This window comes from Cornus florida, unplaced genomic scaffold, assembly GCF_030987335.1.
Source record: "Cornus florida cultivar Cherokee Brave unplaced genomic scaffold, ASM3098733v1 CherokeeBrave_3.0.0_Hap2_Chr07, whole genome shotgun sequence".
NCBI lineage: Eukaryota > Viridiplantae > Streptophyta > Magnoliopsida > Cornales > Cornaceae > Cornus > Cornus florida.
In genome coordinates this window covers 75,195,759-75,214,959 of record NW_026775577.1, presented here as the reverse complement: position 1 = coordinate 75,214,959, position 19,201 = coordinate 75,195,759, and the positions used below count along the sequence as shown (strand labels likewise).

The 19,201-nt window shown below is 42.0% G+C and overlaps 1 protein-coding gene across 1 annotated transcript in view; it reads right to left on the bottom strand.

Annotated features, from left to right (window-relative positions):
- Nucleotides 1-19,201, bottom strand: part of LOC132267311 (RNA cytidine acetyltransferase 1-like) — a 70,513-nt gene that overhangs the window by 49,243 nt on the left and 2,069 nt on the right. The window contains exons 5-9 of the mRNA XM_059768452.1: nucleotides 7,620-7,793; nucleotides 7,285-7,395; nucleotides 7,055-7,188; nucleotides 6,859-6,952; nucleotides 1,289-1,387 (exon numbers count right to left, since the gene is read on the bottom strand). Coding sequence (XP_059624435.1) covers nucleotides 1,289-1,387; nucleotides 6,859-6,952; nucleotides 7,055-7,188; nucleotides 7,285-7,395; nucleotides 7,620-7,793 — 612 coding nt within the window. The remainder of the gene's footprint in view (nucleotides 1-1,288; nucleotides 1,388-6,858; nucleotides 6,953-7,054; nucleotides 7,189-7,284; nucleotides 7,396-7,619; nucleotides 7,794-19,201) is intronic.

Here is a 19,201-nt window from a genome sequence, read left to right as displayed (position 1 = left end):
AAAGAACAAAAGAACAACCAATGAAAGCCAACTTTGTTGGATAAAAAGTTTGATGCTTGTCAGCAACACTGTTTGAGAAAGGTAACAAGGTGATCCTAGGGGATAACATGCCTCATTCTTCGAGAGGTTTGATTGATGCTTGGAGAGGATGTCCTGTGGGATCCCACGCTGTGATTTTTGGAGGGTGGCACCCTTTTGCATTTGGTGGTGCTTATGGAAGGAGCGGAATAAAAGATCCTTTGATGAAGAGGAATCTCGTATTGGGGCTTTGAAATTTCTTACAGTTAGCATTCTTTTTTGTTGGGTGATGGGTAGAAATTGTATACCCAGGGTTGTAAATCTTTCTGTACAGTGGATTGTTCATGCCTAGGACCAAAAATTCCGTGGAATTTCCATTTCTAGGGTTTTCCACATAACAATTTAGTGTCATCACTTTCACTTTTACTAAAGCCAAAAAGTTACACAAATTATTTATGGGATTGCCATCATGACCCCAAAAGCCATGGACTCCTACAACACCAGTTTCCAAAAGAGCGACCATCAAAATAAAATTCAACCCAATAAAAAGCTGTTAAGAATCTACCGGTTCAATGAAATGGAGCATTCCCCAAACAGTCCCTGACCACAATAATGTTGATCAATTACTTCACCTGAAGGCCGTGCTAAAAAAAAAACTATTGATTGTGTTCATATATAACTCTGGCAATGTCAATACTCAATAATCAACTATCAAGCGAACCTAAGCCGCACTATTTGCATATCCTATATTAATCCTTGCCCTCATTTTCCTGGTATAAAAGAGAATTGAAATATTCTAGCTAATTACTGTCAAAATAAGGATTAATTGAGTTGAGCATCTCCTTTTATAGGGTACAGTAACTCAAACATGGCACAATGAAACCCATTGCTTTTCCAGCATTAAGAAAGAACTGATTTAATCCGAAAGTGCTTATATAAATGAGAAATGACGAACAAAATCTTAATCGTAACAGAAATATGCACACAGCCAGAAAACTGTGCAGCATTATGATAAACATGATTAAGAACTAAGAAATGATGTCACATAATTAATGTATAGGTAAAAATCTAGAGGTACTTGTATAAAACAGAACTTATATCATATCAATCAAAATCAAAAAAAATAGCTGCAAGTACGCACAACGCCAGAAAACTATGCAACATCATGATAATCATGATATACAGAAGTCATCACATCCCACATAATAAAATTCTCATAGTTCCTAAAACAATATATGTTAAAGGAAAAACATGTCTTCATATTACTAACCTGAATTGTTTGTCTGTGCTGTTTGTAAATATTTATACGCACAGTTGCTTTCTTGAACTCTGGATTGGTACTTTTCACCACATCATAATCCAAGTGCTCCTGCATACAAAAGCAGAGTGATTAAGACAAGGTACAGTAATTATTCAAATTACAAGATAAAAGATCATGAATAATGGCAATTATGAAATTACACCATTTATAATTTCATGTTTATGGAACGAAAACCCAAGTACACAGATTAGTGTAGCTCTCTCAATTTTCCAAACAAAATAAATAAATAAATAAACAGTGCATCAACCTTGTTCAAACCTAATGTGAAAAATAAGCACTATTTGGGCCAGCAGCTCATGCCTCTGGGCTCTTGGGGTTTTCAAGACTGGAAAGAAAGCACAATGATTATGTTAAGCCCAGTGGACATCAATCAAGTCTCTTGGAGGACCAGTCTGTTGGGCCTTTCCTAAGTAATTCTTTTGGGCCGCTTTCTGGGATTGATTGTTGCACTGATACTGCTCATGAACCTCCAGATTTGAGAAACAGAGCGATGCAACTCCATCGAAGCAGTGAAAAGACGACTGGGGTTCAAACACAGGTTGGGACTAAGTCGATGCACCACTCAAATGCTCAACCTCTCCGGGCTAAAAGCAGAAGATGGTCCCGCAGACAAAACGGAAATGGGTGAAATAATCTGTCTCTCCTAATCATCCGGGTATGTGCTCTGTCTCAATCTCTCAGACATGTCTACACTCTACTTCTCCTCCCTCTTGTGGGTGTTGAGGAGTTCTAACGAGGAGTTTGGTGGGGGTTTGTTGCCGGAGAGTAGGAGACTTTTGCCTGTATTTGAAATGGAATCCAAAGGTTATTCGGAGGGAGATAGCAAGAAATTGTCGGTCTCCGAAGGCTGTTCGGAGGAAGATAGCAAGAAATTGTCTGTTAACTCTAGCCATACAGGGGTTTTCTCTAATTACAATGGTGAGTCTGCTGCAACAAAGTGTGATTAGATGAAAATTCTGTAGAGTGGCAAGGATGATGGGAGTGTGGTTTTGTGCAATGGTAGCGGAACCAAGATACACATTGGGAAAGCATCTGCGGATGCTCTTCATGCAGAACTGCAACTTCAGTCTGCTGGCTTCAGGGAAAAATTTGAAGAGTCAGTTTTACAAGAGGCCGGTGATGCTTTTGAGGACAGAGGACCTTTTTGTTCCGGGGAGAGGGAGATGGTTGACCTGCAGACCAGTAAAGGTGAGGCTTTGTCTGTTGTTGAGTTTGCTGGGGATGTTGAAATTCAACCGCCAGTTTGGGAGGGCACTGACACTGTAGGGATTGATATCCCTTTGGCTGCGGTCCGGGAACGCAAAAAGCCCTTCACATGGCAGGAGCAGATGGGGAGTGGTTCATGGGTTGTATTGAAGGGGCAGGTAATTTGTTGGGTCTGTCAAGTGCAGGCAATGAAAACAATGTTCATGAGATGTTCCAAGCAGTTGACGACGAGTCGGCTGTGGTGAGACATAAGAAGGCTCCTTACTGGAAGGGGGAGAGGGAGCTCAAAAATCTTATTTCCTATGTTAACTGTGAGGATAGAAACGGAGGAGGAAGTGAGAAGAAGAAAGAAGGAAGGAAGGAAGGGAGGGGGGAAAGAGATTGTTTGTCTATGAAGCTCAAAATAGTTGGAAAGCTCGAGGCCTGAACGACCAGGACAAGAGGAAGGTGGTGAAGGCTTTGATTCGCAAAAGGAAAGCGCAAGTGGTGTGCTTGCAAGAATCCGAGATGGCATGCCCAACGGACAGTGTTTTGAAAAGTCTTTTGGGGGGGCAGATTTGTGGATTGGGAGGTGATTGATGCAGAGAGGACCCCCGGGGGTATTGTGGTTCTTTGTGACCAAGAGATTGGTTTTGAAGCTTGACGTGTGGAAAGGGAGGTCCTCTATTGCTCTTTTATTCTCTTTGGAGGAAGACGGTTCACTTTGGGTTTTTTCGGGAGATGTGGAGAGGAGGGGGTTGTGGGAGAAGTTGTTTGCTAGGAGAAGGTGGTCGGTCCAGCGGTGTTAGGAGGGGACTTCAATCTGGTGAGGGCGCAAAGTGAGAGATCTACAGGAGGGAGATGGACTCCAGCAAAGGCAGAGTTCTCGGATTTCATTGATGCTTATCATCTTATTGACATTCCGATGGAGGGCCGTCAGTTCAGATGGACAAGCGGACGAGAGTCACCTACTCTTCCTCGCTTGGATGGGTTCTTGATTTAAGGCAAATTTGAGGAAAAGTTTCCAAATGTGCCTCAAGTGAGCAGCTTCGGATCATATTCCTATTCTTCTTGATTGCGTAGGGGTTAAGAGTGGGAGAATCCCTTTCCGATTTGAGAATATGTGGCTTCGAGTGGACAATTTCAAAGCAAGGGTTCAAGATTGGTGGTCTCATTATGAGGTTAGGGGCAGTCTGAGCTTCATCTTAGTGTCAAAGCTTAGGTTGAAAAAAAAAAAAAAGGCTTAGGTTGTTGAAAGGAGACATCAAGACTTGGAACAAGGAAGTGCTTGGTAATCTGGAGTGGTGCAAAAACAGATTTGTTCTTGAAATTTCAGAATTGGACAAGGAGGGAGGCCTTAGTGATTTGGAGGTGAGCCGGAGGTAGGAATGCAAGGCTGTGTTTGGCGACATTGTTGTGATGGAGGAAATCTCGTGGCAGCAGAAATCTAGATCGCTTTGGTTGAAAGAGTGATCCAAACATGAAGTTCTTTCATCGCCTGGCAAATGCACGTACAAGAGGTAACCTTATTGGGAGGACTTATGTTGATGGGATCATGGTGTCAAGGGAAGAGGATGTCCGGACCGGTTTTGTGGATTTTTTTCAGAAGCTCTTCACAAAGACTGTTAGCTAAAGGCCGTTGCTCGATGTGCTAGTTCTCGGGGATCTCCATTGAGGATAGGGACTGGCTTGAGCAGCCATTTGAGGAGGAGGAGGTGTTGGAGGCTTTGAGGAGCTGTGATGGTGACAAAGCCCCAGGCGGGTAAGGTTTTTCATTGGCTTTCTTCCAACAAAATTGGAAGGTGGTGAAGCCAGAGGTGTTGGGTGCCTTGAGTTCTTTTCATTCTAATGGGCATGGAGTCTCAATGCTTCCTTCATTACCCTTATCCCAAAGAAGGGTGGTGTTGTAGAGGCTAATGACTTTAGACCGATTAGTCTGGTGGGAGCAGTGTACAAGATCCTCGCTAAAGTCTTAGCTATCCATTTGAAAAGAGTTCTGATGAGGTGACTTTGGAGTCCCGAAATGCTATACTTGGCATCCCTCGTATTTTGAATTCAGTGTTGGTTGCTAGTGAGTGTGAGGCCAAAGCTAGAAGTGGTATTCCGGGGATTATTTGCAAGCTGGATATCGAGAAGGCTTATAATCATGTTTGTTGGAACTTCTTGATGTATATGCTGGAAAGGATGGGGTTTGGTCCTACACTCCTACCAGCGTTATCAAAGGCCCAAGGCGCACTAAGTCGCTAAAGGTCCTTTAGAGCCTAGGCGTGAGGCGAGGCGCACAATGGAAAAAATTAAATTACTATTAAAGCATATTCATATTTCATATAGAAAGCGCAAATGTTGTCAAAGGCGCACTTGGGCACACAACAAGTGCAAGTGTTGCGCATGTAAGAGCCTGGAGCCTAGACGCACCTTTAACAACACTGGGTCGTAGATGGAGAAAGTGGATCTATCAATGCATCTTGACTGCACGGTTCAGAGTATTAGTGAATGGCTCCCCATCTTGCTTCTTCGCTAGCTCTCAAGGATTACGCCAGGGTGATACTCTCTCCCCGTCCTTGTTTATCATTGTCATGGAGGCTTTCAGCAAATTGATGAGTGCGGAAGAGTTGCCTTCTATTCTAGAGTTCTTCGTGGGAAACAATCCTAATCAGCTCATTATATCTCATTTGTTGTTTGCGGATGACGCTATAGTTTTCTGTGATGCTAAGGTGGATCAATTGAGGTTCTTGAGATATGTTCTGGCCTGTTTTCAAATCGTTTCGAGGCTGAAGACCAATATCGGGAAGAGTGAGTTGTACCTAGTCGAGGCAATCGAAGGATTTAGGACTTGGGAGATGTTGTTGGGTGTGGTGTAAGTGCTCTCCTAATTTCTTATTTAGGACTCCCTTTGGGAGTTGTGTCGAGGAGGACTTCAATTTGGGACCCCGTGGTCGAGCCATTCGAGAGGAGACTTGTAGGGTGGAAGAAGCAGTACCTTTCGAAAGGGGGGAAGATTACCCCAATGAAGAGCACCCTTTAAAACATTCCAACCTATTACATGTCTTTATTCCCGATGTCGAAGGCTATTATTCAGAGATTAGATGAAATCCAGAGGAATTTCTAGTGCGGTGGCATAGTTGATGAGTCCAGATACCTTTTGGTGAACTGGGAGGTGTGCTCCCCTCTTCATAAGGGGGGCTTGGGCATTCGAAAAGGAGAGGCCTCGCTTATGGAGGAGAATCATTGCTTGCTGGCATGGGGAGGGCGATGGTGGGTGGTTGTCTAGGGAAGTGAGAGCTCTAGTGGGTACGGGCACTTAGAAGCTTATCCGGAAAGGGTGGGATGTGTTTTCCAAACGTATCAGGTTCAAAGTTCGGAGTGGGAGTCACGTCAGGTTTTGGGAGGATCGCTGGTGTGGGGACTTTATTTTGTCTCGTAGGTTTACTCGGCTGTTCAGGATCTCTTCGAGTAGACTTGCTCGGGTTACTGAATGTTATCAGCTTGATAGCAGAAGGTTGACTTGGGATGTGCATTTTCGTAGAGAGTTTCGTGATTGGGAGCTCACGGAGGTTACTGAGTTCTTAGCCTTGCTTTTTAGCTAGGTGGTGGAGAGGGCGAGATTGGATGAGATGGTGCGGGTGGGCACTTCGAGAGGTGTGTTTGAGGTTAGAGCATTTAATCACAACCTTTCGGAGATCTTAGGCCCTCCCTTTCCGTGGAAGGCGATTTGGATGTCGAAAGCCCCATTAAAGGTGGCATTCTTTGTGTGGTGTGTGGCTCACAGAAGTATTCTTACTCTTGGAGGAGACAACAGATTGTGGTTAACTGGTGTTGTATGTGTAACAAGACAGAGGAAACCGTGAATCACCTTCTTCTGCACTACCCAATGTCTTGTTACGTTTGGGCTATGTTTTTTATCGGGTTTGGCATGTCTTAGGGGTTCCTAAGATCCACAGTGGATTTGATTGAGGCTTGGATAGGGTGTCTAGTGGAGAGTTGAGTCAGGGATGTTTGGAGGGTCACTCCCTTTTGTTTATGGTAAGATTTGTGGTGCGAGAGGAATGGGAAACCCTTCAAGGGTGAAGAGAGTCCTATTTGGTCTCTCAAATACAATATATATTGTTTCCTTTCTTTTTTTTTTTGGGTTCATGGGCATAATTGTAGATCTATGGGATATTTTTTGGATTTTGGGGATAGCTTAAAGCTAAAGTTGTCGCCTTTGGCGTCTTGTGTATTCTTTTGAGAGCGCTCCCCTCTTGGCGCCTTTTAAACTCTGTTAGGATTATGATTAGACAAGAGATTAATCAAAAGATATTGTACCTCATCCGAATGGATGGAAACAACCATACCTTATATTCAAGTGCATCAAATCCCTTACATATAAACTCAAACAAAGTCTTCAAATTCTCAGGGCTCGGTGCAGTTACAAAGATATTCGAATACCTGCAAAGATATATTTTCGAATCAGTCATTAAAGAGGGTTTATATGGAAAGAAATGAAAATAGATAGAATTTTAACAAACTAAATATCTTCAAGTGCATTACCCTGCAGCAATAGCTCCAGCAATTGCTAGACCAAGTGCAGCGGACTTCCCCCGTCCTCGAGAAGCAAGCAAAGCAACTGTGGTACGAAGTGTCTTGTCCAAAATTGCATCAAGAAATGTAATGACAGCTTTTCCCTATTCAAAAAATTAAACAAGAAGCTAAGCTATAAAACCACCATTTAACCTGACAGGCAATTTGAATTCGACAAAGATGAAACACACAACTGATACCTGGTCCATTGTACAACACTTCCTAAGAAGAGGACCAACTGGAAAATCATCATTTAGTTGTTCTTTCAGAATCTTCAGATCCCGCTCTGCTTCGGAAAGCCCCTCCAAATCCTTTAATTAATCAGTTTAGTAAATACATCAACCAAGAAAAATCAAACAAAACATAGCCTAAGAACATATTAAGCCGACAACCTTTCCATTAAGCATTTTCATTAAAGCATCACACAAACACTTAAATTTTGCATTCAAGGTACAATTGGCACATACCACTTCAAAACAATTCTATATCATGAAGTACTCAAACCAATAAGAAGTTCATGGAAGCAGAAGGTTACCTCCCTAACTGGAACAGCGGTAATCGACTTCATATGAGAAGAAATTGGTAGAATATTCAGCTCGTCATCCATTACTACACATGCTTTGCATGATGCAAGTGATAATAAAAAACGTTCATTAAAGCGTCCAGCAGCCTTGGTATGAGATTCGGTACGAAACCTCTCATGAACATCCTGTATTTAACAAACCTTCCATAAGTATTGAAAGCAACGATTCAAACTAAAAACAAAATTACAGAAAAAAAAAAAAAAAAAAAAAAAAAAAAAAAAAAAAAAAAAAAAACATTTATCAAACATCCAGCAGCCTTGGGATGTTTTTACACTTTAAACTATCATCTAAAAGGGCTGCAAGGCAATCTCTGCTGCTAACATGGTTGTCAAAACACTAAATCAATTGGCCAGTCTAAGAAGAACGAACACTTCTATGAAAGTGTCATGTCCATGTTAGACACGTGTCAGGCACCGCCACCACATGAATATTCTTGAATGCATATCCAACACTTCGCGGACGTGTCTCTAATTTTACAAAAGAAAAAAAAATATCATTTTTTTGGACAGTGGACACTTAGCAGAAACATCTAGGAGACTTCCTTTTTCTGCTAAGCATGCATCTAGGAGGTTTGCCGACATATCCCAGATACTTGACCGGCACATTCTATACACATCAATACAAATCTTATATAAGACACATTTAAGAGCAATCACATTAGACAACCTTGGAAATCAAAGTGCCAAAAAAATTCAGTTAAGAAAGATTGACAGTATACCAAATAGTCACCACACTTCAAGCATGAAATGGTACTTTTGCATTTATATCGAGTACATTATACATAATATAATAATCTTTATATCGGGTACATTATACATATATAATAATCTTAATGATATTCACATAGTACCATCTTCTAAGTTAAGTTACTCTATGGATAGATTTTAAAATTTATTACAATTCTACAAATCCCTTATTCAATAGTTGAATATAACAAGGCGTGATGTCTATATAAATGTTGTATAGTATTGTAGAGTTGTCACACGTGTACAGTTAGATTACATTGTATATTAGGGTTTATTAGTATTTTCTGTATTCTGTAACCGCCTTCACCTACCCCTCATTACCATATATAGCATTACCATGTATAGGGTTTACTTGTTCTCCACTCACCTATTCCTGTAGCTTCTCCTATATAAACACTGTTTTATTATTGTATTATTCACTCAATAAGATATACGTTTTCATATATTCTCTCTTTCAACATGGTATCAGAGCGTAAATCGATCCCTCTTTAATTTTTTTTTTTCTTTTTTTTTATAGTCTTATTCATAATCCAATCTTTTTTTTGGTTTTGGATAAGTAAAAATGTATTAGAAAGCATTCAAAAGGGGAACACGTCCCAAGAGCTGTACAAAAACCAAAAAAAGAGAAAGGGAGAGTCCTATGGACCCAAAGAACCCAAAAGTAATCCAATCTTGATTCCATCTTGGCTTTCTCTCGGCAATCTTTTCTCGGCGATCTCTCCTCAGTGATCTCGGTTCTCGTCTCGGCAATCTCTCTCTGCTCTCTCCTCGACAATTTCTCACAGATTCATCTCGACTTGATCTTGGTTTTCTCATCTTGACTCCCTCTCGTTACTATATCTCATTTATTCAGCAGCCCTCATTATGGATACCAAGGACTCTCATCTTCTTGGGTCAATCATTAGCACCAAACTAAAAGGCTCGAACTACCTTCAATGGTCTCAAGCCGTAGAGGTGTTCCCTATCTTCAATCAACCAAACCCACCACTGATGAAAAGATTATTAAGGCTTAGGAGAAAGATGATGCTCAAATTGAGCCTGAGATCTTTAACAATGTTTCTTTCCTAAAATCTGCCAAGGATATCTGGGAAAATGAATATTCTTCAGAGAAGAATATTTCTTGTATTTATCAGTTGTACCAGGACATTAATCTCCATCAGGGAGATCATTCTATTGAAGATTATTACTCGGAACTGAATGGTACGTGGGAAGAATTGAATATCTACCAACCATTGACTACAAACGTAGAACAAAAGAAAAGGCACGGGGAGGAGTATCAGGTGGCAAAATTTCTATCTGGACTTAAACCGAAACTCGCTCCAATCAGTTTGTAGATTTTGTCTGGCAAGGAGACACCCACAACTAGTGAGACTTTTGCTCGAGTTTGAAGAGCATCTATTCATGCCCCTGTGATTGAGAAAGAAACCCACTCTGCTCTTGTTGTTCCTACTGAGCAACATGATACTTTCGGTGGTGGACGAGGGGGCAGAGGTCCTTCCAACCCAAGCTATGGTACTCGTGACGGCAAAGGGGGTCGCGGCAGCAAGAAGTGTACTCATTGTGAATGAAAAAATCTCTGTTAACTTCTGCTGGGCTCTTCATGGCAAGCCAACTTGGGCTAATCAGACTTTCAGTTCAAGCGGAGAATACTCCCACTCTTGCGAATGAACAAGTAGTTCTCTCCAAAGCTGAGTATGATTCTCTAGTAAAGCGTGAGCGTGCAAATCAGCCCTCCTCCTCCACCGCTACTACTGTTACTTCAGGTAATACCCGTCTCCATGCTTCATCTTCTGCACCTTGGATCATTGATTCAGGGGCATTTGATCACATGACAAGTAACTCATCTCTTCTTTCTGATATTTCTCATATTTTCTCACCATTGGTCGTTACTATAGCGAATGGTACCAAATCACATGTTCATTGAATTGGTACCTTCCGCACTTCGAGTCTCACTTTTTCATCAGTTTTATATATCCCTCAATTTTCATTTAATTTGCTGTGAGTTCGCAAAATCATATCAAATTTAAATTGCTCAGTTAATTTTCCCCTTCCCGTTGTCTATTTTAGGATCCCAAGACGAAGAAAATGATTGGTGGTTTGAGAAGGATAGACTTTACTACTTCTAGCCAACTCCTGCTCCGACAGCTCTATATTCCACCTCATCTTCAACTTATCAGTGGCATTGCCGCCATAGACATCCCTCTTCAAATAGTCTTCGAGCCTTGCGCCTTGGTCCCTTCTTTAGTTGATTTTTCTAAGTTTAATTGTACTACTTGCGATCTAAGAAAACATCGTCGGGCTACTTTTAAGTCTCATTTTGATAATAAGAGTATGAAACCTTTCGAGTTAGTACGTTCGGATGTTTGGGGACCAGCTCGTACTACTGGTTTATTTGGTGCTCGTTATTTTGTGTCATGTACTGATGATTATTCACGTTTAACTTGGGTTTATATAAAAGTAGATCTCAGGTGTTCTCTGTTTTTCAATCCTTTTATGCTGAAATTCAAAATCAGTTTGATGTAAAATTACTTTTTTTTGTTTTTTTTTTTTTTGGATGGTAAAGCAAACACACACACTCTTTTTTGCCCACGCCCGAGCTCGAACCCCTCCCCTCTTCTTTGAAGATGAGGAGGTTATACCATCATCTTAGAACTAACAATGCCCTTGAATATTAAGGTAATTTTTTTCAAAAGTTTTTTTGAGTCAAGGGGCATTATCCATCAAACATCCTCTCCAAAAGGTTAGATTAGGAAACTCCAACTAACATGGTCATAAGCCTTCTCAATATCCAATTTGCATAGAACACCAGGCGCCCCAGAATTGAGCCTAGAATCCACGCACTCGCCAGCTATAAGGACAGAATCAAGAATACAACAGCCTCCTACAATAGCATTCTAAGAATCTGAAATGACATTGTCCAACACCTCCCTCAATCTCAAAGCCAGAACCTTAGCAATCAACTTATAAATGCTCCTTACCAAATTGATAGGTCTAAAATCCTTGACGTCCGACACTCCCCCCATCTTTGGAATGAGGGCAATAAACGTCGCATTCAGACTCTTTTCAAAATGCCCGTAAGTGAAAAGCAGAGAAAGTGCCCATAACCTCCCCCCTCAACTGTTAAGGAGAAATCTCATAGAGAACCCATCCGAACCTGGGGCTTTATTCTCGTTGCAACTCTTCAAGGCTCTAAAAACTTCCTCTTCAGAGAACGGCCTTTACAGAACGATTTCGTCCAACTTAGAATTAGAATCAAAATGAGCAAAGGATGCCAATCCTCTATCTCCATGAACAAACTCTGATTATAAGAGGAAACTCCCATACAAATGTCCTCCTTGCCAATCCTCTATTTCCAAAACATTTATGTACATATAAAAGGGGATATTAAGAATCAAATTATGAAATATTAGAATCCTAATATAATCAGCTCACAGCCTGGTGTTCACAATTTCAAATCCTCCAAACTTTCCAAGATGATGTTTGTGGTTGTGTTGTGGGGTATTTGGCATGAGAGAAATTATAGACTTCACAGGGGAGTATCTAGATCTATTTCTAAAGTTGGAAGATTCCTTTGATTATCTGTCCTCGGTGTTGCAGTTCTTTCTTCTAAAGAAATCCTTGCTCAAGTCACTTAGGCTTATTTTCTATCTATATTGTATTTTTTTTATAAGTAAAATGTATTAGAAAGTGTTTAAACAAGAAACACATCCCAAGAGCCATACAGAGCCCGAAGCCAGAGACAAGGTCCTAAGGACCCACTGAACCCAAAAAATCAATAAACTCATCAATGGGGTACACAATTTCTCCGCAAAACCCAACTAAAAAGAGAGCTAATAATATAAAACTTTAAAGCCCCTAAAGAAGATTCCTCCCCTTCAAAAGATCTTCTATTCCGCTCCTTCCATAAGCACCACCAAACACAAAGGGAACCACCCTCCAACACTCACGGGTGTGGGCTCCCACACTACAGCCTCGCCAAGCGTCAATCAAACCCCTCGAGGACTGAGGCATAACCCAATGGACTCCAAAAAGGCCAAAGATAAGGCTCCAACAGTTGTGAGCAACAAGGCAATGCAAAAGAAGGTGATCCACAGACTCACCACTCCTCTTGCACAAACAACACCAATTGACAATAATCTTGTCTTCTCTTTCTCAAATTATCTCGGGTCAAAATTTTGCCCCAAACAACAGTCTAAACAAAGATGGTCACTTTGCGGGGAGCCTTGGAACGCCATATTGTCTTCCAAGGGAAATTAGAACCATGAAAATCAGAGAGACAACGGAATAGGGAACGAACCTCGAATCTCCCCTGAGAGTTAGGCACCCAAACCAGAGAGTCAATGCCACTACCATCTATCTCCTGTCTGTACAATAGCTCCAACAAACTTGCAACCTCATCCAACTCTCAATCCTGAAAGGAACGTCGAAAAAGCAAATCCCACGCGAACCTATCGTTATCGAGCCGATAACAGTCGGCCACCAAAGCATGTCTATCCATAGCAATCCGAAAAAGTCTGGGAAAGGAACGAGCCAACAGGCGATCACCACACCATAAATCCTCCCAGAACCGAACTCCCCTACCATCCCGTACTCTGAATCTAATATGCTTAGAAAATTCATTCCATCCCTTACGAATGAATTTCCAAACACCCACACCTCCAGCGAATCTGAACGGAGCAGAGGACCACCCGCCTCCCTCCTCCCCATAGCGGCGCACAACAACCTTCCTCCGAAGACAATGGCGCTCACTTATGAATCTCCACAGCCACGTTCCCAGAAGAGCCCTGTTGAAAAGGGCCAACCTCCTAATGCCCAGACCTCTCAACGGAATTGGCTAGCACACTTGATCCCAACAAACAAGATGATACTTGAAATCCTCCCCTCGTCCACCCCAAAGGAAGTTCCGTTAAAGTCTATCCATCCTTTCAATTACCGAGGCAGAAACCTGAAAAGGGGAGAGAAAGTACGTAGGGAGGCTCAACAGCGTACTCTTCAAAAGAGTAACCTTCCCGCCCTTCGAAAGATATTGCTTCTTCTAACTAACTAATCTCCTTTCAAATCGCTCAATCACGAGATCCCAACCTCCCACCCTCCTTGACGAAGCACCCAACGGCAAACCCAAATAGGAGATAGGAAAAGAGCCCACCCCACACCCAAGTACTGCAGCAAGAGATGCTGTGTCCTGAACCTCTCCTACAAAGACAAGCATGCTCTTTCCTACATTAATTTTCAAACCAGAAACTGCCTGGAAACAAACCAGGACACACCTCAAATATCTCAACCGAGACACATCAGCATCACAAAAAACCAAGGTATCATCCGCAAACAGTAAATGGGAGATCTCCATCTAATGACCTAAGTCTCTACCGACCCTAAAGCCCCTGATAACACCCAGATCCACTGTCCTTCCCAACAGCGTACTGAGAGCCTCCATAATAATAAGGAATAAAAACGAAGATAGAGGATCGCCCTGTCTCAAACCCCAAGAGCTACCAAAGAAACCCGTAGGAGATCCATTCACCAGAACAAAGAATCTAACTGAGGAAATACAATCCTCAATCCACCTCCACCATCTCTCTCCAAAACCCAACCTCCCATGCAGATACAACAAAAAGCTCCAACTAACATCATCATACGCCTTCTCGATATCAGGTTTGAACAAAACTCATGGTTCATCACTGCTCAGCCTAGAATCATCACACTCACTGGCAATAAGAACGGAGTCAAGAATCTATCGACCACCAACAAAAGTTGAGACACTAAAACAACCCCATCTAACACCTCCCTCATTCTCAAATCAAGGACTTTAGCAATAAGCTTATACCGACAAGACTTATTGATCTAAATCCTTAACATAAGAAACTCCACCCTTCTTAGGGATGAGGGCAATGAAAAAAGCGTTCAACGACTTCTCAAACCACCCGTGAGAATAAAACTCCTAAAAAGTGCCCATAACCTCACTCCTAACCACTTCCCAGCTCTCCAGCAAAAATCTCATACTAAACCCATCCAGACCAGGAGACTTGTTACCATTGCAGCTCTTTAACACCTTCAACACTTCCTCCTTAGAAAACCAATCCCTCTCCAACACTGAGATTGAATCAAAGTGAAAATCACCGAGCCTGGGTCTCCAACCAACAATCTCATAGCAGAGCCTCTGATAATAAGAAACAATCCCCCTACACACGTCCTCTTCCCTACACACCACTCTATCCACACAGATCCGCCCAATATGGTTGCCCCTCCTATAGGCATTAGTGAGCCTATAAAAGAATTTCGTAGTGCAATCTCCCTATTTGAGCCATAGAGCCCGGAATTTCTGTCGCCATGAAATCTCCTCCATAATGGCAATCTCCACCTGACTCTCTACTCTCTGGGTACACTGAAGATCCACAAATCCACCCACCCCTTCCAACCGATCAATCTCAGCAATATCAGCAAGTGCCCAGTTCTTCCTCCATCCTGAGTTCCCGAACACCTCCTTATACCATCTTTTGAGCTCAGTCTTCAAGAGGCGAAGTTTCCCAACTAGAACAAAACTCTTAGTGCCAACCACCGGAGCCTCCTCCCACCAGGACCCTCCATGAAAGTATCTGCTCTGAGCCACATATTCTCGAATCTAAATAGGGATCTTCAAGCTCTCAAACCCCCATAATCCAAAACCAACGGAATATAAGGACGCGTAGACAAATAATAGTTAACTGGTGCTGTATGTGCAAATATAATGGAGAATCGGTGGATAATCTTCTTTTGCACTGTCCTGTGGCTTTTGATTGTTGGTGTCTGTTGTTAGGCATGTTTGGGGTGTCGTGGGTGATGCCTAGATCTACGAGAGGACTAATTGAGGCTTGGAGAGGATGCTTTGTGGGAGGTCATGCTCATGGGTTTTAGAGGATGGCGCCGTTGTGCATATGGTGGTGCCTGTGGAGGGAGCAAAATAATAGATCCTTTGAAAGAGAGGAATCCTCGATTGTGGTTCTTAAGTCAACTTTTATTACATCTTTATGCTTTTGGGGTTCCGAAAGGCAGTTCCTCCCCGGAGGAGAAGACAATTGATTTTATTTCTTCTTTGGGTCCATAGGAACGCATGAGAAGGCATTGTTCCCCTTTCGAACGCTTTTTATTGAATTTGCTTAATTAACCAAAAAAAAAAAAAAAAAAAAAAAAAAAAAGGAGATTTTTATAGGGTTGTAAGGGTGAAGAGTTCAAATATCACTTGGTTAACCGGGAAAAAAGTGTGCTCCCCTCTAAAGAAGGGTGGGTTGGGTCCCAAGAGGTTGGATCTTTGTTGGGAAAATGGCTATGGAGGTTTGGGGGTGAAAGGTCCAGATTATAGAGGGTCATTACCTGTCGTTTTGGGGAGGGAGAAGGAAGGTGGGTGTCTAGTGAGGTGAGATTTCTGACTGGTGTGGGTGCTTGGAAGTTTATCCGGAAGGGTTGGGATGAATTTTCCAAAAGCATCCGGTTTTGGACGGATTGTTGGTGTGGGGACATTGTGTTGGCTCGTAGATTTCCTCGGCTCTGAGGATCTCTGCAAACAAGCATGTTCTAGTTGTTGACTGTTATCGTCTTAATGATGGGAGGTTGACTTAGGGGATGTGCAATTTCGTAGAGCATTTCATGATTGGGAGCTTACGAAGGTCACAAAGTTCTTATAGCTTTGATCTATTGTCAAGTGGTGGAGGGTGCGGGTATGGATGAGCTTATTTGGGTGGGTTCCCCGAGAGGGGTCTTTGAGGTTAGGTACTTTTACCAGAGCCTGATTGATGCCCCAGATTCTTCCTTCCCTTAGAAGGCGGAAGCGAGAGATATTTGGTATGGTTTGGGTGTTTTCCGGATCCACAGTAGACATGTTAGAGACTTGGAGAGGGTATAGTGGAAAGCCGAGTCAGAGAAGCTTGGAGGGTCACTCCCCTTTATTTATGGTGGGCCTTGTGGCGCGAGAGAAATATGAGATCTGTTGAGGGAGAGGAATCTCCTATTTGGTCTCTCAAATACAATATACTATCAAACTTGTTATTTTTGTTTAATGGGCGAAATTGTAAATCTATGGGGGACCTTTTAGATTTTGTGGATAGCTTAAAACTTTAATGTTGCCATGGGCGTCTAATGTATTATGTTGGGTTCGCTCCCCTTTTTGAGCACTTTTAATGATATCATACTTATCAAAAAAAAATATTGCAAAAACCTCTCCCCTTTCTTTGCCCCTCCTTTCTTCATGTTCTCAGCCCTCCTCCCTATTTCTCTCTACATCAGTCCCATGTTGCTGTTATTATGTCCCAAACAACCACCGCCATCTCTCTCAGTGGTATTACGCTCAAATAAGTGTTTGGTTCTCTTCTACTTTAAATATCAAGAAATGGAAGATTAAAATACAAATCAAATAGTATTTGAGGTCGGTGTTGATATGTTTTCAGACAATCTCGGGTTTCAAAGTGAATGCGGGAAGAGCACTTTGATTCCAGTGGGAGAGGTCCAAGATACTGAGGAGTTTCTGTTCTTGGTTGTGGAGTTAGTTCTTTAACCATTTCTTACTTGGGATTGCCTCTGGGGTTTTCTTCGAGTATTGTAGGTGCTTGGGATCCGATGGTGGAGAGGGTGGAGAGGAGGCTTGCGGGGTGGAAGAAGCAATATTTATCAAAAGGTGGGAGGGTTATTTTGTTGAAAAGCACTTTGTCGAGCATTCCTACATATTTTCTATCCCTTTTCCAGATCCCGTCCTCGGTTGCTGCATGTATTGAAAAACTTCAGAGAAACTTCTTATGGGGAGGTTTGGGGGATGAGTTTAAGTATCATCTGGTTCATTGGGAACAGGTGTGTAAGCCTGTTAAGTTCGGAGGAATTGGGATTAGGAGACTGCTGGCCATTTTAGGTGAGTGGTTGTGGAGGTTTGGTATTGAGCGGGATAGGTTGTGGAGGAGGGTTATCTTGTATTGCTTTGGGTTTTTTTTTTTTGGGTGGGGGGGGGGGGGGTGGTGTTGTGGTGTCTATTCCTGGTGGCATTGGTGTTTGGAAAGCCATTCAGAAGGGCTGGAATGAGTTTTCTAAGTATATCATATTCAGAATTCATGATGGTACGGAGATTCGGTTTTGGGAGGATTTGTGGTGTGGAGATCGCACTTTAGCATGTTCTTTCCCCCTAGACTGTTTAGGATTGCGGCTAATAGGCATGCCTCGGTGGCTGACTGCTATCGCCTTGATGGCGGGAGACCGGTTTAGGACATGCTTTTTAAGTGATCTTTTCAGGACTGGGAGATGGATGATGTCTTAGGTTTCTTAGTATTTTTGTACAGCCAGGTGATCCGTGGAGGAGGTAGGGATTCTCTTGTTTTGGATTCCTTCTTATAAGGGAATGTTTAGTGTGAGTTCCTTCTTCGAATGCCTTTTGGACCCAGCTGGGGTGGTATTCCCTTGGAAGGCAGTGTGGCGAACTAAAGCGCCATTGAAAGTGGCATTCTTTGCTTAGACAGTCGTGTGGGGTAAAATATTGACGCTGGATAATTTGAGAAGGAGAAATCAGATCGCGGTGAATTGGTGTTGCATGTGCAAGTGTAATGGAGAGTCTGTTGACCATCATCTTTTGCATTGTCCAGTAGCGGTTGAATGTTGGAATCTCTTGTTAGGCTTATTTGGAGTTTACTGGTCATGCCTAGATCTACGAGGGGTCTGATGGATACCTAGAGAGGGGGTTGGGTGGGACCACAAGCTCGAGGATTTTGGAGGATGGCCCCCTTTCGTCTTTGGTGGTGTTTGTGGAGGGAGCGGAATAGAATATATTTTGAAGGAGAGGAATCTTTGGTCATTGTTCTCAAATCTTCTGTTATTAGCTCTCTCTTTTCTTGGGGTTCGGGTAGACTATGTTCCTCTGCTGAGGAGACTATTGAGTTTTTGGCTTCCCTAGGGCCTTAGGGTACCCAGGTTTTTGTGGTTTGTAGGGACGCGTTCCCCTTTTGAAAGCTTTTAATGAATTGCTTATTTATCAACAAAAAAAAAAAAAAAAACAAATCAAATAATACAAATCTCGGAGCCCTAAATCAATGGTATTAACATGAATAAATAAAAAATAACACTATGTAAGGCTCAACTTTTGCCAAATTCTGAGAACTTGAGATCGATACTGTAATAGAAGAGGAGAAAGACAATTGATAAACATCATGAACTGATCCAGGTTTTGCTCCAAGGCCAAATTACTTAGTTAATACGGGCGGATGATCTATTTCAATGATTGTAAATGATTTAAGTGCGTGCACACGAAAGGAACAATGTTGAATATATGTTCCATGGAAGGTCAAACAATTTAATTACCGGATCTTATTCATCCTAACTTTCAGTTAATGTCATTTGCCCACAAAAACAATAAAAGCATGATTTCAAGTCGAATTAGCCAGATCCACCTAAAATTGGCACTTTGGAGATGACGCTCTCCTTGTTGAGATGTGATGGATGTACCTGTTATCGAAAGAGGACCATAAAGACAGAATGAAGTGTTGTGGTCTAAGTGGACAGTACGTTGACTAGCAATAACCATCTATGGAAATAAGGTATCAAGCAATAGAAAGCAGGTGTCATTCAGATGAAGTAGAACTAGTTGATTCACAAGGTAACTTGTAATTATGTAATATATGCATTTATTATGCAGTGGAAGCAACAGTAGCAGCTGAGGCAATAGCACCATCTGTCTTGCATTAATAATTTAAAAGTCATATCAAACGCAATAGCAGAAAATGTTGACAGTAGCAGTGACAATCTATGGAAAGAAAGTATTAAGCAATAGGAAGCAGGTGTCT